We start from the raw sequence: 19,384 nt of genomic DNA on the forward strand, positions 1-19,384 counted from the left end.
CAGAGCTCAACCCACTGGACTTCTACTTGTGGGTGCACACTTGAGTATTCGATTCCTGTGAACGATGTGGAAACTCTCTGCCTAAGCAATTATCTCCTGGGTTAGTTAACTCATGAGTGGGACCATATTTTTTTTATAATAATGATACGCGCGAAATTTTCTACAACTACTTTCTTTGTTATATTCACCCCTCTAGGTAACTAAAATACCATACTTACTTACTTAATGGCTTTTAAGGAACCTGGAGGTTCATTGCCGCCCTCACATAAGTCTCTGTGCAAGATTAATCCAGTCTCTACCATCATATCCCATCTCCCTCAAATCCATTTTAATATTATCTTCCCATCTACGTCTCGGCCTCCCCAAAGGTTTTTTCCCTCCGGCCTCCCAACTAACACTCTAAATGCATTTCTGGATTCGCCCATATGTGCTACATGCCCTGTCCATCTCAAATGTCTGGCTGGATTTAATGTTCCTAATTATGTCAGGTGAAGCATACAATGCCTGCAGTTATGAGTTGTGTAACTTTCCCCATTCTCCTGTAACTTCATCCCTCTTAGCCCCACATATTTTCCTAAGAACCTTATTCTCAAACACCCTTAATCTCTGTTCCCCTCTCAAAGTGAGAGTCCAAGTTTCACAACCATACAGAACAACCAGTAGGCCTATATAAGTTTTATAAATTCAAACTTTCAGATTTTTTGACAGCAGACTAGATAATAAAAGCTCAACTGAATAATAACTATATTTATTTTCTATATTTATTCTGCATTTAATTTCCTCCCAAATATCATTTATGTTTGTTAGTGTTGCTCCAAGATATTTGAATTTTTCCACCTCTTCAAAATATAAATTTCTAATTTTCATATTTCCATTTTGTAGAATATTCTGGTCAAGAGACATAATCATATATGAGGGCTATTCATAAAGTAACTTCCGTTTTCATATAGCGTGCCGAACAACAGAGACAGTGGTGCTGCTCTTGCGGTGGAGTGTACCTTGAAGCAGTATGCGTCGAGCAGCGGTAGAGTCAAGGTCGTGTCTTTGTTCCTCTCTGACCTATGTGCTGTTAAAATGCATGTTGCAATCGCAAGTCCCGCCAGGTGTGAGGTACATTCTGTAATAAGATTTCTTGTGGCCAAAAACTGTAAAGCTTGTGAAATCTATTGCCGACTTTGTGAAGTTTATGGGCCAGACGTAATGAGTGAAGGCGGTGTAAGACAATGGTGCCGTATGTTCAAAAATGGGCGAACCAATGTCCATGATGAAGAGGGAAGTGGTCGACTGAGTATCGTGAATGCAGATTTGATTCGTTTGGTTGACGAAAGGGTTAGAGCAAACCGCAGGTTCACCATGTCGGAGCTTAGTGAGGATTTTCCACAGATTAGTCATACTCTTCTGTACAAAGTGATTACCGAAGATTTGGGCTACCGGAAACTTTCTGCCAGATGGGTGCCTAAACTCCTTTCTGAGGAACAAAAGGCTCAGTGGATGGGAGCAACACTGTCCTTTCTTGAGCGTTATGAAAGAGAAGGTGATGCTTTTCTCGATCAGGACAGGAGATGAGACTTGGGTGTAGTATGTAAATGCAGAAACAAAGCTTCAATCAATGCAGTGGGGCCATACTCACTCCCCGAAAAAATCCACAAAGTGTCGTCAAACACTTTCCACAAGGAAACTCATGGCAACTGTCTTCTGAGACAGAAAAGGAATTTTGCTAGTGAGTTCTTAGAGAGGAATGCCACAATTAACACTGAGCATTACTGTAACACATTAACAAACTTGAAAAGGGCCATCATTCAAATCAAACGTCGTGACATGTTGAGCTCTGGGGTGATTTTCCTGCATGACAACGCCCGGCCACATACAGCACGTCGTACTGCGACCAAGCTGCAAGAGTTCAACTGGGAAGTATTGGATCATCCTCCCTATAGCCCAGATTTGGCACCTAGCAATTACCATCTCTTCGTGCACATGAAGACGTGGTTTGGCTTGAAGCACTTTGACGATGACAAAGAGTTGAAAACCAGCGTCATAGGTTGGCTTCAGTCGCAGGCGGCCGAATTCTACAATTGCAGAATTTCAAAGCTCGTCAAACGCTACGACAAGTGTCTCAATGTGACTGGAAACTATGTGGAAAAATAAACTAGAGTGTATACTTTCAAAAGTATTGTAGCTCAATTCTGTAACGTCATTCACAGGTTTGTAAAAAATAAACGGAAGTTACTTTATGAATAGCCTTCGTACTTTGCCTTTTCGGAATTTACTTCCAAACCTATTGCTTTACTTGCTTCCAGTAAAATTCCCGTCTTTTCCCTAATCATTTGTGGATTTTCTTCTAACATATTAACATTATCCACATAAACAATTCCAAACCCTCTCTCATATCCTGAACTTTTCTAATGGCATATTCTAGAGCGAAATTGAAAAGTAAAGGTGATAGTGCACCTCCTTGCTTTAGTCTGCAGTGAATTGGAAAAGCATCCAACAGAAACTGGCCTATACGAATTCTGCTGTACGTTTCACTGAGACACATTTTGATTAATCACCTAGTTTCTTCGGAATACTAACTTCTATAAGAATATTATATAAAACTTCCCTCTTAACAGTCATATGTCTTTTTGAAATCTATGAATAACTGATGTACTGTACCCTCATACTCCCTTTTTTTTTTCCTCCAATATCTGTCAAATACAAAAAAACCACACTGATGATCCCCAATCATTTCATCTACATACAGAGTTAATCTTCTCAAAAGAATATTGGACAAAATTTTGTACGTCAACAAAAGTGGTATTCCTCGAAAGTTACTGCAGTTATTCTTGTCCCCCTTCTTATAAATAGGTACAATTATAGACTCCTTCTATTGTCCTTTTCCCAAATAGCAAACTAAAATACCATATTTAAATAAAAACTCGCACGTGAAATTTGGGTCATTACACGAAATGTAAACAATGATGAACCCCTCTATCAGAAAAGCGACTAAATATGCACAAACATTTTATTCAATTTTGTTAAAAAGCAGGTTTATGACTTTCACTTCAGTGAATTTGTCAGTTGCTTTGTAATGCCAATATTTCTGCATTTCCTCAATGGATATTGAGTACACTTATACTATCTGTATGGCCAGTGTTGTAGTTGGGAAAAAAATTTAATTGGAATTCACCTTACACTGAGGACAGAACATCTAGAAGCTTGGAGGCCGTTAGTTTTAAGCGGTCCAACACCCCCTCCTACCGCACTACCATTCAGCTGCAAAACATTTTCTGAACGGAAGTTATTGTACTGTAAGAGCACAGCTGGATCAGTGAAAGTAGATGATCAACGTTTTCAGTTTGTAGTAAAACAAACAATTCTGCTGTGTGTTGGCTCTTCTGTAGTGACGTCACTGAAGCCTCTAGTTGTTCTGTCCCCGGTATACAGTCTGTTTCAGAAGACCCCATATGTAACTTCTTTCACTAGCTGTCATTTCCTACATGCTGTTTCATCTGCACGAGTGTGGATTGAACTCTTGAAGTGAAGGGCCAGACATTTTATGAATATCAACACACAGAGCATTTCTCTTCTTTGACATTACTTCATTTATTATGCTGAATGATCTCTTGCACTCTGATGTTGAAACTGGCAGTGTCAATTGTTTGTTTTAAAATTTTCAGTTCATGTGCTTCAGTATCACAGTCAATAAACTTAAGGAGAGCAGTTATGAAGTCCCTTTTCTAGCAAACGAAAAATATTGCAGAGTCTGCACACACTCTTACCAATGATAAGAGTTTTAGGAAGGCAGTTTTTTGTTTAACCAAATACAGATCATTTACAAGTAAATTCATCTGTTCTTCACTTAGCAAGAAAAAATGTCAATTGGTGACACTGGAAATTAACTAGCATGGCGGTGTTTCTTGACTAACTTTACCTTTATACAACAGAGTGCATTCTCTATCTGCGTGCACAGCGCTGGACTGCACAGGGGAAAAAAATAGACTGCTGATATCTCACTCAGTCTTTTCCTAACATAATGTGTTTCTCTTTAACAGAAGCCTACTGTAAATTTAAATTTGCTTGAATATTGAACCTGATAAAAAAATCAGAATCGTTTTACTGATATATATTTACCTAGAATTAAAAGGTTATTTATACTGGACCAGTGGCCATACTAATTTTTAACCGGAATGGTAAAATTTTAACGTTCCAGTCCATTCGGGCCCAACTACAGCAGTCTATGGCTATCAAAAAAAGATTGATTTCTGTAGTTGACTGCAGCAAAGGTTGAAGAATAAACTTCAATTTTTACTGCAGTACATTATGCAACAGAGACTATATTTTGATGCGATGGGATTTTGGGAAATACTTACAGATTGTTGTACAAGTCTTAGTGCAGACAGTGTAGGAACCATGCTTAGTTTATATTTGGCAATGATGTGATGTATGTATGTATGTATATATAAAATAACAAGTTTTATTTTAGAATACATTTAATTGGCAACTTATTTCACGAAATTCCCACCAAATTAACAACTGATATCACGAAAGAACCACTATTCTAACCAATCTACTTCAAATAAATTTTCCAAAGCTGTAATCCTCATTGAATCAAACGTAGCTGTACCAGCTATAGCTAATAATACAGTAGTGCACAGACAACTGACAAAAGCTTCTCAGTGCTGTACCCTGATCAAGCAACTCCAAAAAGAAATAGTTCTGCACTGGGTTCCAGCACACTGCAGCATTGCAGGTAATGAATGTTAGAATGTTATGTTTTAACGACACTCGCAACTGCAGACGTTATATCAGCGTCGCCAGATGTGCCAGAATTTTATCCCGCAGTTCTTTTAAATGCCAGTAAAACTACTGACTTAAATGTCATCGACCTGACCAGGGATCGAACCCGCAACTTTGGGCATAGAAGGCCAGCGCTATACCAACTCGCCAACCAGGTCGACTGCAGGTAATGAATTGGTGGATCAACTGACTAAGAAAGGCTGCACCCTAATACAAAACTAGATTACTCAAAAATAATTTCTGTTAAATTAAATAACAAAATTCCAATAGAAACAAAAATTTTTGAACAAAATAAAGGAATCAGTTAAAAGATAAATCATGGGAACCCCTTCTCCAAAATTTAAACATAATTCCTGAAGAACCAAGAAATTCAGCAGTGGCAGCCTTCCGCCTTCTGATGGGCAGGATTGTTTAGCAGCTCATTTATAAAGAATCAGCATCTCCCTCTCACCAATCGTGTGTTATGTGGAAAGGACGTAATCATGAACAAGCGCCACCTGGGCTTTGCCTGTTCATCTCATCATAGAAAAATATTGGACTGCAAGAAAGCTTCATTGCCATGATACCAGAGCACTGGCTACCAACCATATCTTGTGTGTTAGTTCTTGAAATTGTATTTGACGAATTAATGTTTTGTTATTCTCCACTGATTGCTAATTTGGTGTAAGTTGGATCATTTCCTTTTATTGTAGTATAGTTATTTTCATTAGCTTAGTCTTTCTGGGTTTTGAACAAATTTTGAAGCCTATGTGTATGCTCTTCATTGGAGAGCTTGTACCCTGTCACAAAACTAGGACAAAAACTGTAGTTTGTTTTCATTAGTACATGTTGGTAGTATAAATTGTTCAGAAACAAAACAGACGTGGTATTACAGCATCACTATCATTGATGATAGGCAGGAAGCTTTGAGTTCAGTGCAAAGGCCAACAACAGGAGTTACGGTATCCCATACAAATCACATTTTTTTCCAAAGGTCAAAGTTTAATTGCTGTATGTTGACAGCAATTTCTTTCAATCTCAGCTGTTGACAATGATACCAATCCAGAAACAATTGATTATATTCAAAGAACTCCAGTCATATGCACACTATTCCTTTTCTCCATTGTAATAGAAGATATTTTCACTACTAATTATTTGTAATGATAATTCATGGTGCTATAAAATTTTTCTCCAGTGAGGTATCTTATAACCAAAGGGAAATAAAACCACATTTTTATATTTCTACATCCTTTATCTTATATTATCAACTTAAAAATCATGACGAATACAAAATAACATTGACCATCAAAAACACAATCCCTAAATTTATAACAAAGCTAATAATACTCGCCAACAGAAGTACCATTGACACATTTAATTTCGGTAATGTCTAGCAATAATTATTATTCTAATTACAGAGATCTTACTCTAAGACCAGATGTTGGCATTTATGTTTACAATACATATTGCTTTGACATACATAGAAAAATACCATCGTGAAGAAGTTATTCTTAAAAATCAGACATATAAATGTTCCAAGTTAAAAGTTGTAGGTATCCGACTAAAACATTACTCAGTTTCTCTGCCAGATTTAACTAATTACCATTCATTTACACTCTTCTATTATTAATGGGGAAGTTTCAGTAAAATATAACCTTATAAACAATCTGCATAAAACACAATATCCTCATTTAGGTGGGTGATGATACATACTTTTTCATAAAGACAAATTCTAAAATAATACGCAATATAATATGAAAAATCTTATGATTTGTACTAAACTTTCCACTTACACTATATTCAGTTGCCTATGAACGATAAGAGTACGTAAGTTCAAGAATGTAAAGTTTGTCACAAGATGCCACTTTTCTTCTTCACAATTGTATAATTTCCAAGCATTCCCAGAGTCTACTACGGGTATCTCAAATAGGGGAAAGAGAACAAGAGTAGCTAAGATAGATACATCACTTTCCAGTTATACGAGACAATATAGTTTAAAAAAATGTTTTTTTCACATGATGCTACACCATCTTCTTGGTGCCACCTCCTGTTCATCGACTTTAGACGAAACATCTGCCAAACTTGCCTTTTCATTGAAATTGTTTGGATTGTCGTCATCATACTGAATCTCACTGACATTATCTTGCTGCATGGACATATCTTCATCCATAACAGAGGATTTGAGCATCTGTACAGGAGTACTGCTTTTACCTTTATCGCTTCTTATCTTGCTTGCGAACAAATGCATTGGTGAAGACATAATGGACATCAGCTTAGAGGAGGTGTTTGCATTGTTCCTCTGATCAAGTCCCTCTGCTCTGGGTCTCTTCTTCTCCTGTTCTACTTCTTCTAGCAAACCAGCATCTCTGCTCTTTCGTTTACCAAAGCTGATGTTGGAAGAAGCTTCGAAAGCAGGTTCTGTTGTTGCCTCTGAATCGTTCCCACTGTCATCAGCAACGGAACGATTTGTTGATTCTTCATTATCGGTTGCAGAGTCTTGGAAAGATGCATTCTGGCTGGTACGAAACAAACCCCACAAACCTGATTTTGACGGTAAACTTTTGTTATCGTGACTGTCACTCTCAGAATCATTTCCTGTTGTAGTTCCAGACTTACTAGAGATGGTACTGCGGACAGATGCAGAACCAGTTGTACATGGCCTATTGAATGACCTATTGTAGGCAGGTAGCGACCTCAATGACGGACGCCCCGATAAACTTCGGAGGGACTGAGCAAATGATCTATCTTGGGATGTTCTCCTTGTTCCCATAACGGAAATGCTATCGTCACTGTCCAACACAATGACACTACTTGAATCAGGATTTTCTGGAATTTTTGGTTTTGCTGAAGACTGAGGCGTAACAGAAACGCTATTGTCACTGTCCAACACAATGACACTACTTGAATCAAGATTTTCTGGTTTTGCTGAAGACTGAGGCATAACTGAAATGCCATTGTCACTGTCCAACACAATGACACTACTTGAATCAGGATTTTCTGGGATTTTCGATTTTGGTAAAGACTGAAGCATAGTGAGCCGTGTGCTTCTTCTTGGAGAATCCTTCACACTGTGCGTATCCACTAACTTGACAGGAATCTCCTCTTCATTTGTAGATGGTGCATCATCTGAAGAAGACTTGCTCTGATCCTGGTTGAGGACCTCCCCTACACTGTCATTTGTATCCGGTTCTGTTGCCCTTGGAGGTGGAGGAGTAACATTGACTGTTTTAGCACTGGACTGACGTTCAGGAGATGCAGATTCTCTGTTCCTTGCTTCCACTTCCAACTTCTTATTCTGTTTCTCTTTTTCTTTCTCCTTATTTTCTGTTCCTGCTTCTTCCTCTACATCTTTCTGTTCCTTCTTTGATTTAGGACTTTTTCCTTTAGAAGAGGCTTTAGCAGAGTTGGGACTTTTCTTTGTTTTCTTCTCTTTAGAAGGCTTGGATTTAGTCTGTACCTTCTCTGGCTCATCTTTAATGGCCATTTTATCATTTACACCACTTGTTTCATAAGAGTCTGGATTCTTATCTGTTATTTCTGGAGTTCCGTTTTCGATCTGCAATGACTGAAACAAAACAGTAATTAATCATTCTAAAAATATATTTTCACATAAGATGACACAGCAGATGTCTGAATTTAATAAAGCTTATTTAATTACATAAACAATGATAGATTTTTCACCAATTATTTGTACGTTTTCGTTCAAGGGATTATGTCAACTCATCGAAACTTAGCCAAACCATAATCATATACACACACTGTTACATTAATGCTGAGTTGCAAGAACCTCCACTAACCTTACTGGTTCACTTAAAGATTTCATCATTTAGGTATTAATTCTGATCCCCTATGAAGATAATAATTAGTAAGCAGCAAATAAGCTACCAACTTGGATTCAAAGTTACAAGCTGGCACTCTAGCATAAGCAATAAAAATAAAAACGAAATACAGTACTGAAGAACTATTAAATTATTCATCATCATCATCATCATCATCATCATCATCATCATCATCATCATCATCATCATCATCCATACAGGTTATAATCCCAGGGTCCACTAAAGTTTTTAGTCCATCTCTTTACTGGACGTCCAGTTGATCTCCTACCTCTAGATAGGTAATATAGGACTGCATGAGAGATTCTAGTCCTAGACATACGCCTCACATATTGACGCCAGTTATCTTGATAGTGACATATGTCTGCTAGTATAGAGTTCATTTCAAGATTCTTTAAGATATTACTTACTTACTGGCTTTTAAGGAACCCAAGGTTCATTGCCACCCTCACATAAGCCCGCCATTGGTCCCTATCCTGAGCAAGATTAATCTATTCTCTATCATCATGTCCAACCTCCCTCAAATCCATTTTAATATTATCCTCCCATCTACGTCTCGGCCTTCCCAAAGGTCTTTTTCCCTCCGGCCTCCCAACTAACACTCTATAAGCATTTCTGGATTCGCCCATACGTGCTACATGCCCTGCCCATCTCAAACATCTGGATTTGATCTTCCTAATTATGTCAGGTGAAGAATACAATGCGTGCAGTTCTGTGTTGTGTAACTTTCTCCATTCTCCTGTAACTTCATCCCTCTTAGCCCCAAATATTTTCCTAAGCACCTTATTCTCAAACACCCTTAACCTATGCTCCTCTCTCAAAGTGAGAGTCCAAGTTTCACAACCATAAAGAACAACTGGTAATATAACTGTTTTATAAATTCTAACTTTCAGATTTTTTGACAGCAGACTGGATGATAAAAGCTTCTCAACCGAATAATAACACGCATTTCCCATATTAAGATATTTAATGATTTAAATTAAATAAATAACTTCACTGTGTTAATATTTAAATTGGTGTCATTTTATATGACTACATTTTGTGATTAAATGCACGGTTAATTAGAAAATTAAGTTTAAAGTTTCAGCAGTCCGGCAACATCGCCGCTAACACACTCTACTCGTGACACAGATGTAAGAGGTCAACGAACTCTGTGTGTGTTGGTACGTGAGCTGCTCTTTGCCATAACATTGCCACTTGCTAGCATCGTGCAGTGGCTTAAAATTAGAAGTTTTTAAAATTAAATTTACACGAAAACCATGCATGCTATTGAATTATGCCAGAGGGATAAATCATTCTTTATTAGATTTCCTATTGATATGGAAAAATTTCACGATTCTACTCGCAATAGTTGCCGAATGAGAAGTTGTTAAACATTTCGGAAAAACTATGAACTTTCTACCAATATGATATTATAGTTTTTTGTTACATACGACATCAGCTATTCACTCTGAAAATCTGCAAGGCTATTTCACTTCCACCCTCAACATAAATTATTGTCTATATAAGCCTACCTTGCCTACAACTTCATCTTTCATATCTTCATGAGAGCTGCAATTTTCTGGTCCATTCTTTATTATCCTCTCGGAGTTAGTTCCTTCTGCCTGACAGGTCGTTCCCTCATGCTTGTCTTGGAGCAATTCTTGCCCCTCTGGTTGAGATTGCATTTTATTTGTGGTAGTTTTCTTACGGAGAGGAGAGAGAACTCGCTTACTGCGCAGATCTGGTCTCCTCTGCCTACTCAAAATAGGCTTTAATGGTTTATTAACTCCACGAAGCCTACCTCCGTACCCTCGGTCAGCCTACAACCAAATTATAATGACAAAACATGTAAAATTGTAACATGTAATGTGTTTAGAGTGTTGCTATTGGTCACCTTACACTATGCAACTTGCAGTACAACATGGTTTGCAACAGACCATCTGAAATGTTTCACCAAACACTAAACCATTGTACAGTAAAACAGTCTTTCACTCATGATATTATATCAGTGGCGTATACTGGTTAAAGGGTTTGGGCTACCGCTGACCCTATTATTACACAAAATATATCTAACAATTACTTTAATTTTAATTACTATGGTAAAACTAATAATACAAAATTATTACATTATGTTATATTATAAATTTTTCTTTTGTAATTTCCTTGGGCTACCCCTGGTAGCCCGCAAAATACGCCCCTGAATTATATACAATGTTGCTGGTGTATGTCCAAGCAAATACCCTCATTTTCATTCATGCAATAGAAGAAAAAGTAAACGTAGAACAGAGTTTCAGTTAAATATTGTGTATTGAAGTAGAATTGTCTCGTAAGTTCATAATCTCATAAATAACTTACAAATGACAAGTACAAATTAATATAAAAATTAAATGAGAATGAAATATGCATACTTTGAACTTGTGCCTAAAAAATACTACATTTCCTTACAGAAACCTGTGATGTTCCTGTGTGTAGGAAAATAAGCACACAGTCCAGCAGACTATTCTTTGCCGTCAAAATTATAATAATTATGTCACATCTGTTTAGCCTCTAGTTGAACTGCACTATGAAATCTCCTTCACAAGTTACAACAGACACTTGCTGGAAGACGGTCCAATAGAATTTTGAATCAATTTTATCTAACCATGTTACAGCCCTCTGATGGATTTCATATGTGGCTTTATACATTATGGTATGCTTGTACTGCAATAGTATTGCAAATCGCATATTGTTAAGTGACCTTTTGATCACCAGTTCAACAGAAAATGAAACACTACATTGTAAGAACTCTGTGAAACAGAGAAAATAAGGGTTAAGAAATATAATTATTTTCCGAATTCATGGAAAAGTAGCAGAAGCAGCAGCTACAGTAATGGTGGTAGTGGTGGTACTGTCCATCCAAGTGGTTGTCACAGGGTCATGAAAGTGGTTTATTTAACAGGGCCCTTTTTTTACATTATTTTAAACAGTTCTCTAATATTACGTAGAATTCGAATTCCATAGAGCAAATATTTTCAGGAAAGCTAAACAGCCCAGTCATATCCTTTACAGAGAGCCAGCAGAAACGGATGGGGGAAACCAGGATGCTACAACCACTCAGACAAGTAGTAATAGCAGTAGTAGTAGTAGTAACAATAGTAGTAGTAGTAGTAGTAAAGCAGCCGCAATAGTGGTGGTGGTAGTAGTAACAGTAGTAACAGCAGTAGTGTTAGTGGTCATACAGTGAAACCAGTTCAAGACGGAAATGACATGGTCCTAATTTTTTTTCCGTTGTGGGCAGGTTTCCGTATTATTCAGGTGTTACATTAAAATGGAATATTTTATCATTCGTATACATGAAAAACAAAATGGCATTGTCGCAAACGGCAAGGAGTACAAAATATCCCATTTAACACTACTCACATTAAAACAGCTTTCTGTCGATTATTCCACTGGTGAATCATCTTGATTAAAATCTCATTTTCTGTATAAATGTTATCGTAACTCATTCATTAGTCATTAAACACTGCTAAAGTTTACTGATCTCATTCAATTTAATATCTAACACTATACTCTAATACTGTTTTGTATATCACTGCACATTATTAATTAATTGGACTAGGAGCCATCCATTAGAAGCCTTGAATTCTGTATCTAATTTCTTTCCCAGTACAATGGCTTGTTTTGCAGAATAGATTTAGAAATTGACATGTTCTTTGAAAGGTCATGAAGAACCCACTCCCATAACAGTTCACTTATTTCCACATAAAGAGTTGCTTTCTGGTTCCTTTTGTGTCACTAATATTGGCCGCAAGCGACTCACTCGTTATGATCTTTATCTTTAAAGTGTCACACCTGAGTTTTCCACAACTGAACTTCATCATTATTTCATATACACTTCGTTTGTAATTTTCCTTTAACTCGATAACTTTTACTTCATCACTTAATGTTAATGCCACATTTTGTGCAACTTTTTTTTTTTTTTTTTACCTGGAAATCACTACACTTGCGCTCTGTCTAGCTACGAGAGTATACGGGTGTGAAGCATTGAAAATCTCTGAAGGGACTCGTCTGCCTAGTCAACAGGGTAATACAATTTATGACCGACAGGCCAACACACCCTCGTACCCTCAAAAATTTTGCAAAGAAAACTTGTTTTTATCTTGATGTCCTGCATATTTCGTATATTCCTTGAAATTACACACTGTTTCAAAATATAGTGTGTCCAAAATATTACTTCCGTTTTGAACAGTAGCAGGCAGTTTCCATTTTATTCAGGAAAAATTACACGTAATACATACGAATTTCGCCGGGAGCAATAAATTGTTCCGAAATAGACAGGATTCCGGATTATTCAGGTTCCGATTTGAACAGGTTTCACTGTAGTAGCATTAGTAGTAGTGACAATAGTGGTGGTGATAGTAACAGTAATGTTAGTGGTAGTAGTGTCTTTAATGATGCTCTCAACTGCACATATAGTTCAAGATCAACATTGAATGTGGGTAAGAAATGGCGAGCAAATTATACCTGAAGCTCTTTTATCAGTACAAGTTTCTTTCACATGCTGTAAATCTGCAAAACAGGATCGTCTGTGCAGAAAACCTTGCTGAGGGTATGATCACCCTTTGTCGTATTTGAACACACGAGCCTCATAACTAATGACAAGCGTGGCAAAGCAAGAGCAAAAGGACTCCAGAATTAATTGATCATGTAATAGTTTACAGTACCTTAATTAAACGAAAGTTCTGCAATCAAAGCACAGAGAACTGTGCCTCATTGACGAGATTGTGCAGTACCGCTGTACGAATGTACTTTGAGCTTGGCAACAAACATGCACAGCCAACGCCAGTAGGTTTAGTGCATACAAAACATGGCAGCAGTTTCTCATCTGGCTAATGTCAACTACAAACAGAACTAGTTATTAAGTGGATCATAAAACAATTCTATATAGCATAGGCCTACTCGTAATTTTAAATTAGCATAATAATTTGAAAGAATTACTTAATTCTAGACTGAAAATTGCAATTGTTACTTTTTGCACAGTGATCCCATATTTTTTACATGAAAACTTAATTTAAGATTCTTATACATTCCATTGGAGAATTTTAAGGATGTTCTGTAAATGACGTCCTGCAGATGTCCCCGCCCGGAGATCCGAAAGGGGGACTATTTTACCTCCAGAATACTTATCTGAAGGATTTGCCATTAGGTTAATTAGCATAAGTGTAACCGTTTTTTAAGTGGGCACCTATTTTTTGTTTGTAATGGTGGTTACATCACCCACTCACGTAAACCCCCAGTATGACTGGAGGGCCACACCTGTCGTTGGTTAATGGGTCCATCGGACCTGGCCGGGAGGAGTTTTAGAGTCCACGGACCTTTCTCACAAGCACCACTTCTGGAACATTTCTATGCCGTGGCAGGCCAGAGTAAGAGATGAAATAGCATTTCCTCTATTTCTGATGGTGTGGTTATACTCGCCATTACTCTACCTGATGGATCCACCACAGAGAAATATTGGAGAGCAAGAACGCTAATGGCTTTGTTGCCAAAGCCCGGCATTAGATAACAACAACAACAATAATAACAGATTCTTATACGTAGCTTGTGCTCAAACAGGAAATGAATGACATACAAAAAAATGTAATATAAAAATTTAATTCCAGGTAAAATTAATCGTATATTAACTGAAATTAAGCAGACCCTATGATGGGTATGTTTGGAAATGATACGATTACTCGGCTCCACATTTGAATAAAGATACGTTTGTATGAAATTATATGGATAATGATGTATACTTTATTTCAGATGCCAGACTTCAAACTGCTTACACAAGACCTTCAGTGGGATCAAGAAGCATTAAACATACCTGAAACAGAAGCTGAACACGGTTTATTTATTATATAATCATTTCGTCGTCGTCGTCGTCCCCCCCACAAAAAAAAAAAAAACAATTAAGATTATACTAAGCTCTCTAGTTAACATATTATTTCGCAATAAATTAAAACTGTTTGAATTTCTATAAAATGTTTGCATTAATTTTAATAATGAAAATTATCTGTAGTTACATACCATATTTACTCAAGTAATAGATGCACTTTTCCCCATAATTTTTGGATTAAAAACCCAGCGTGCATATTACATGCGAGGAAAAATATTAGGGGAAAGAAATCGTAACTACACATCCCACGTGATAATCACAGCTGGTTTAGACATCGGACATTTAAGTAATATTGAAAATGATTGATTGTATGACTTCTGCAAATTTAATTCTTTTAGCTTGAAATTTGCCGAGTTAACTTGTATATTTACACTTACTTGTTAAAAATAATACAGTACTACTACTATTTAATTGGTTCCAAACAAAGACTGGGGATAATAATATGTTACCATTAGTCCATTATTACAACCTCTGTACAAACTAGAATGTCTTACCCCAAAACGATAAGGCTGGTTTGGTACTGGGCCAGAAATTCCTTGATGTATGTTGTATACAGGAATCCTCCTACACAAAAGGCAAGGATAATTATATTAGATCAGACGAATTCCAGTGCTAAATGAGATGGATGTATGGAGTATATCCGGTGCATTCTGAATGCATATGCATAGTAACATAATAACAAGACCAAAAAATTCTAAATAATGTAAAACAAAACAGTCCATAACGGATTTTCTAATAGGTGGGTTTGATGTTTAACATAATAGGTTTTTAATTACGATGAAGAAGAATAAGACACTACAGACACCTCCGCACATAGTTTACTGTACTAGTATGTGAACTAAAACTGTTACATACAGTGAAGTGTACACTGGTTTCAATACACATGTACACACTCATTTCGATGTAAATATCCTTGCAATTATCATGAGTGAAAACAGTGTAATTGTCCCCATCTCATCTATAAAGCACACTACATTTTTATAACTTACATTTTAGTGTCTCTTCATGTACTTCACAAAATTACAGTGGTTGCCTCCTCAACCAAACTGGGTTTACGAAGAAGAAACAAATATAATTAAAAATCAAAGTTTTAAACATAAATAACAAACTAATATATAAATATTACGTCTTATAGATTTCTGCAGCAGTTTCCGTTTCCAACCATCATAAACATGTGCACATTGATTTTACGGTTCACGCAGCTGTAACTGAAAACTTTGATTACTTGCTGATTAAAGTCTGGCATTCTTGTAGCAAATCAAACCATCGACAAATCATTTCCTAATAGTCAAGCAAATTTGCAGATCAAGCTCAAACCAATCTCAGATCACACTGATGCATTCGCATTAAGATAGTTGTGCTTTATTTTTATCCACTGGACTGGCATCTATGTACTTTTTGCATTAATATTTTATGTTGCCATACTTATCTGTATTAATTATTAAAATATACTGTGAAATTTAATTACATCTTCAATATACGAGTTTAATAAATTATTTTACAGTAAATGAGAGTTCGTGCTGGGTGGTTTGAAATTAATTTCAAACTAATCATCGCTGATCATGCACAATAAATTAAGTTGGAACAGTTTTGAAACCATCACAAACTCGCTGCAGAAACAAACCTATTATGTACGTATGGACTGTTGAAATAACACATACAACAGTCCTCTGTGGTTATGTTTTTTACAGCATAATGTTGTCTACATACTAATTAAAAGTGCTGACATTTGGCGTAGACATAGCCCTTCAACATAACCATTTAGTAATCTTCTTTTAGAAAGCAAAAGGCAAAGAACAGAAAGGTGTGGCATAAAATCAGTAGGTAAAGAAATTGTTTCTCAACTATTACTAGACGATTTCAGCACATGTGAAGATATCAGTTACAATAAAAACGTATGAATGTGTATTCAGTCAACATTATTTCAGTTGCGAACAATACAAAAAAAACCATTGATATTAATAATAATAATAATAATAATAATAATAATAATAATAATGAAGAAAAAGAAATACAGTGCGAGCTAGGTCGTAAAATTGCACGAAAATTCTTTAAATAAAAATCAGAAATTCATAAGGAAATTTTACATGACTTTTTTTTTTTTTTTTACATATAAGGCTTTTAATAACACATTTTATGAACCAGAATCGTCTGAAGACGATCTAGAACTGCTAGGAATGTTCTAATGTTCGGACATGTTTATTCTTTTTTTTTTTAAGTACCATTTAAATACATTGCATGTAGAAATATAGTTACTGTAAAAGAAAATTCCATTATGATAAAGATACTTTTATGTTATTATTTTTTTTTTTTACTGGGGGACATACTTTTCCCGCATTAGATACGAATTCGCGGTAAATTAGACCACGCTATATTGACCTGTCAGCTTTCACTGTATTGTTTTAACTCACAACATTGTATCTTTATGTTATGAGTTAAAACAATACCCAGCACACTTCTGACTTCTCCCTATCCACTTCATAACCCCACTTTGCTTTTGTTTCTCCCCCCTCCCCGCTTTTATTAATTCTTCAACAACTATGGCTTCAACTATTCCCATTTCGGACATTTTCTTGTGACAGTATGGTTTCTAATTGGTTATTTTACGACGCTTCATCAACTGCTATGGTTATTTAGCATCTGAGTGGAATGAAGGAGATAATGTTAGCGAGATAAGTTCAGGACTCAGTGAGTCAGTCTTATTCAGAACCAGCCCTAGTTTCCAATTATAGTATACGCCTATTTATGAATTTATAATACTGTTACTGCAGGATATCTGCTGAAACGAGGTAAGAAGGATTATAACTAAGATAGTACAATAGTAATGTTCTTAATAGTGATAGAGACCTTATGCTTTCACAATAAGCCTGGCAGCCCCCTGGTGCTATTCGACAGACGTAGGCTACGTGCCAGCACCGGGTTTCCTCTTCTCCCTTCCTCACCATCATCATCCTCACCTATTACTTACACATACACTCACCCCAGTACACGACATAACTCTTCAAAGATACAAATCATGCATAATGTGGCCAGCCGATGTGGTGTACAACTTGAAAAATGGGTCACAATCCTGCCACCTATCCGCAATGCGAAACCCGAATCACGCAAGTGAAGTGGGTAGGCATTAGACACACACAATTACAGATTAGTACTTTCATTAAAACCTAAAGACATAAATTCCTCTGCAGTAAAAAGCGAAGATTATAAAACATAAGCCTATAAGAAAGCGTGGTGTGTTTGTGTAGAATTTGGGAAGAGTGAATATCTGCTGCTTATGTTATTTTAAGAGATGTCGAAAGCGCATAATGAGTGACTGCTACAGAATCAGCAGTGACGAGAGGATGAGGTAGAGGAACAGGCAGTGGCAGCAGCAGCAGCAGTTATTCAGATTCTGATCTGTACGAAGAAATGCAGTAGGAACACAATTACACGCGACTGAATCCTTTAGGTACCCATGTTGAAGCTGATGATTATGGCGACGACAGGTGACGACCTGTGAGCTATATAAGGTATAATAAAACACAATTCAAATTGCTATTTAAAGGAGAAGTGTTATAAACAGAAAAAAAACACTATATATCATGTAGCAAACATTTCCTTAAAGTAACGAAATACACCATCACTGTTGTTGAATGCATTATCAGCCTTTCACTACTGATCAAATTCTGTAATATCACAAGCTTTCAATAAATTCAATGCAATCTTCCCTGGACAGCATGTGTAATCAATATGGTTTGCACCTGTAGCTTCTTTTCATTACTCCATCGAAGACTACAGTAATTTCACATCGCGGTACGTCTGTCTACAAAACAATGAGTTTGTTTACCAACTATTCGGGTGATAATCCAATGGAAGGTGTATGGTTTATTTACACCAAACAGTGAGCACTGATATTGCCGGTTACAACCATGTCGATGTTACACTTGCGAAAGGCTATGAGAGGACAGGCCAGACAACTTTCCTCTTTACCCTTTTTGAGCGCAATTCATTTCGTTTCATTTCATTGCATTACAGAAACATGTTAGCAATATTTACTGTACCTTGGTACATTTCCGGACGGATAACTGTAGTTCCGACTTTCGGTACCAGAGTTCCGAGTCTGAGCTTGGGCATTTCTTGGATAGTTATAAGGCCTGCGCCTCTCATTCCCATGTTTTTCCTTCGGCGTTTTTCCCATTACTGAAACATAAGCGTAAAATGTATTCGTTGTAATCCAAACCCCTTTTCACAACAGACAAAATAACACTACAAAAACGTACCTTTAATGTCTGTTATGATACCTTGTAGTAGCGGCAGCAACAAATTTACACGCTAAAATGGCTGCTCTTGCCTGTAGGAATACCAACAATATATATTGAAAAGAAGTATATATTGCAATTGTTGAGCTTCAAATTTTGAGACAAATATTATTAATTATTTACTTTATTATATTTCATAATGATGAATAAGTTTCAATGTGAATTAGAGTTCATTAGCGGTTTGTTTCAATTAATCTTATATCTGATCACTATTGGTACCAATGCCAAGCAGTGACAGATTGATATCCAATTTGACGCTTTACTTGAAACACAAAATTAATCAGTATTTATGAGGTTAATATTGTTAGTTCTAAGACATAGCTTGTAAAACCGTGATAAATAAAGGGTAAGCGATGACAATTTGCAATTTCACGACTGAATTATACATTCTCTTGTTACACCTTTCGCGCTCAAGAACGGTAAATTACGTCGACCAATAAAATCTTAGCATCGACAGACGCCAATTTGAAAAATGTATTACTCCGAGATGACAGGAAATTAAAAATATACGTTTAATAATATTAGATGTTGAGAATATTTATTTATTTATAATAGAAATGTGTGAATTACCTTCTATGTAAAATTAATATACTTTC

General features: G+C 36.4%; 1 protein-coding gene across 3 annotated transcripts; it reads right to left on the reverse strand.

Annotated features, from left to right (window-relative positions):
• Positions 1-5,986: 5,986 nt before the first annotated feature.
• On the reverse strand, positions 5,987-19,108 carry LOC138697540 (transcription initiation factor TFIID subunit 11-like). 3 transcript variants are annotated; one of them, XM_069822864.1, is made up of 6 exons: positions 18,912-19,108; positions 18,750-18,820; positions 18,531-18,669; positions 14,985-15,054; positions 10,106-10,393; positions 5,987-8,320 (listed from the first exon to the last, which is right to left on the reverse strand). In XM_069822864.1, the coding sequence occupies exons 3-6, from the start codon at positions 18,665-18,667 to the stop codon at positions 6,767-6,769; spliced, it is 2,049 nt and encodes a 682-aa protein (XP_069678965.1). In that variant the 5' UTR covers positions 18,668-18,669; positions 18,750-18,820; positions 18,912-19,108; the 3' UTR covers positions 5,987-6,766. The 3 variants fall into 3 exon arrangements, with proteins under 3 accessions (XP_069678965.1, XP_069678967.1, XP_069678966.1); XM_069822866.1 differs by lacking the exon at positions 18,531-18,669 and having other exon boundaries at positions 18,912-19,103; XM_069822865.1 differs by lacking the exons at positions 18,531-18,669; positions 18,750-18,820; positions 18,912-19,108 and adding an exon at positions 15,480-15,504.
• Between the last annotated feature and the right edge of the window lie 276 nt (positions 19,109-19,384).

This window comes from Periplaneta americana, chromosome 4 (assembly GCF_040183065.1).
Source record: "Periplaneta americana isolate PAMFEO1 chromosome 4, P.americana_PAMFEO1_priV1, whole genome shotgun sequence".
NCBI lineage: Eukaryota > Metazoa > Arthropoda > Insecta > Blattodea > Blattidae > Periplaneta > Periplaneta americana.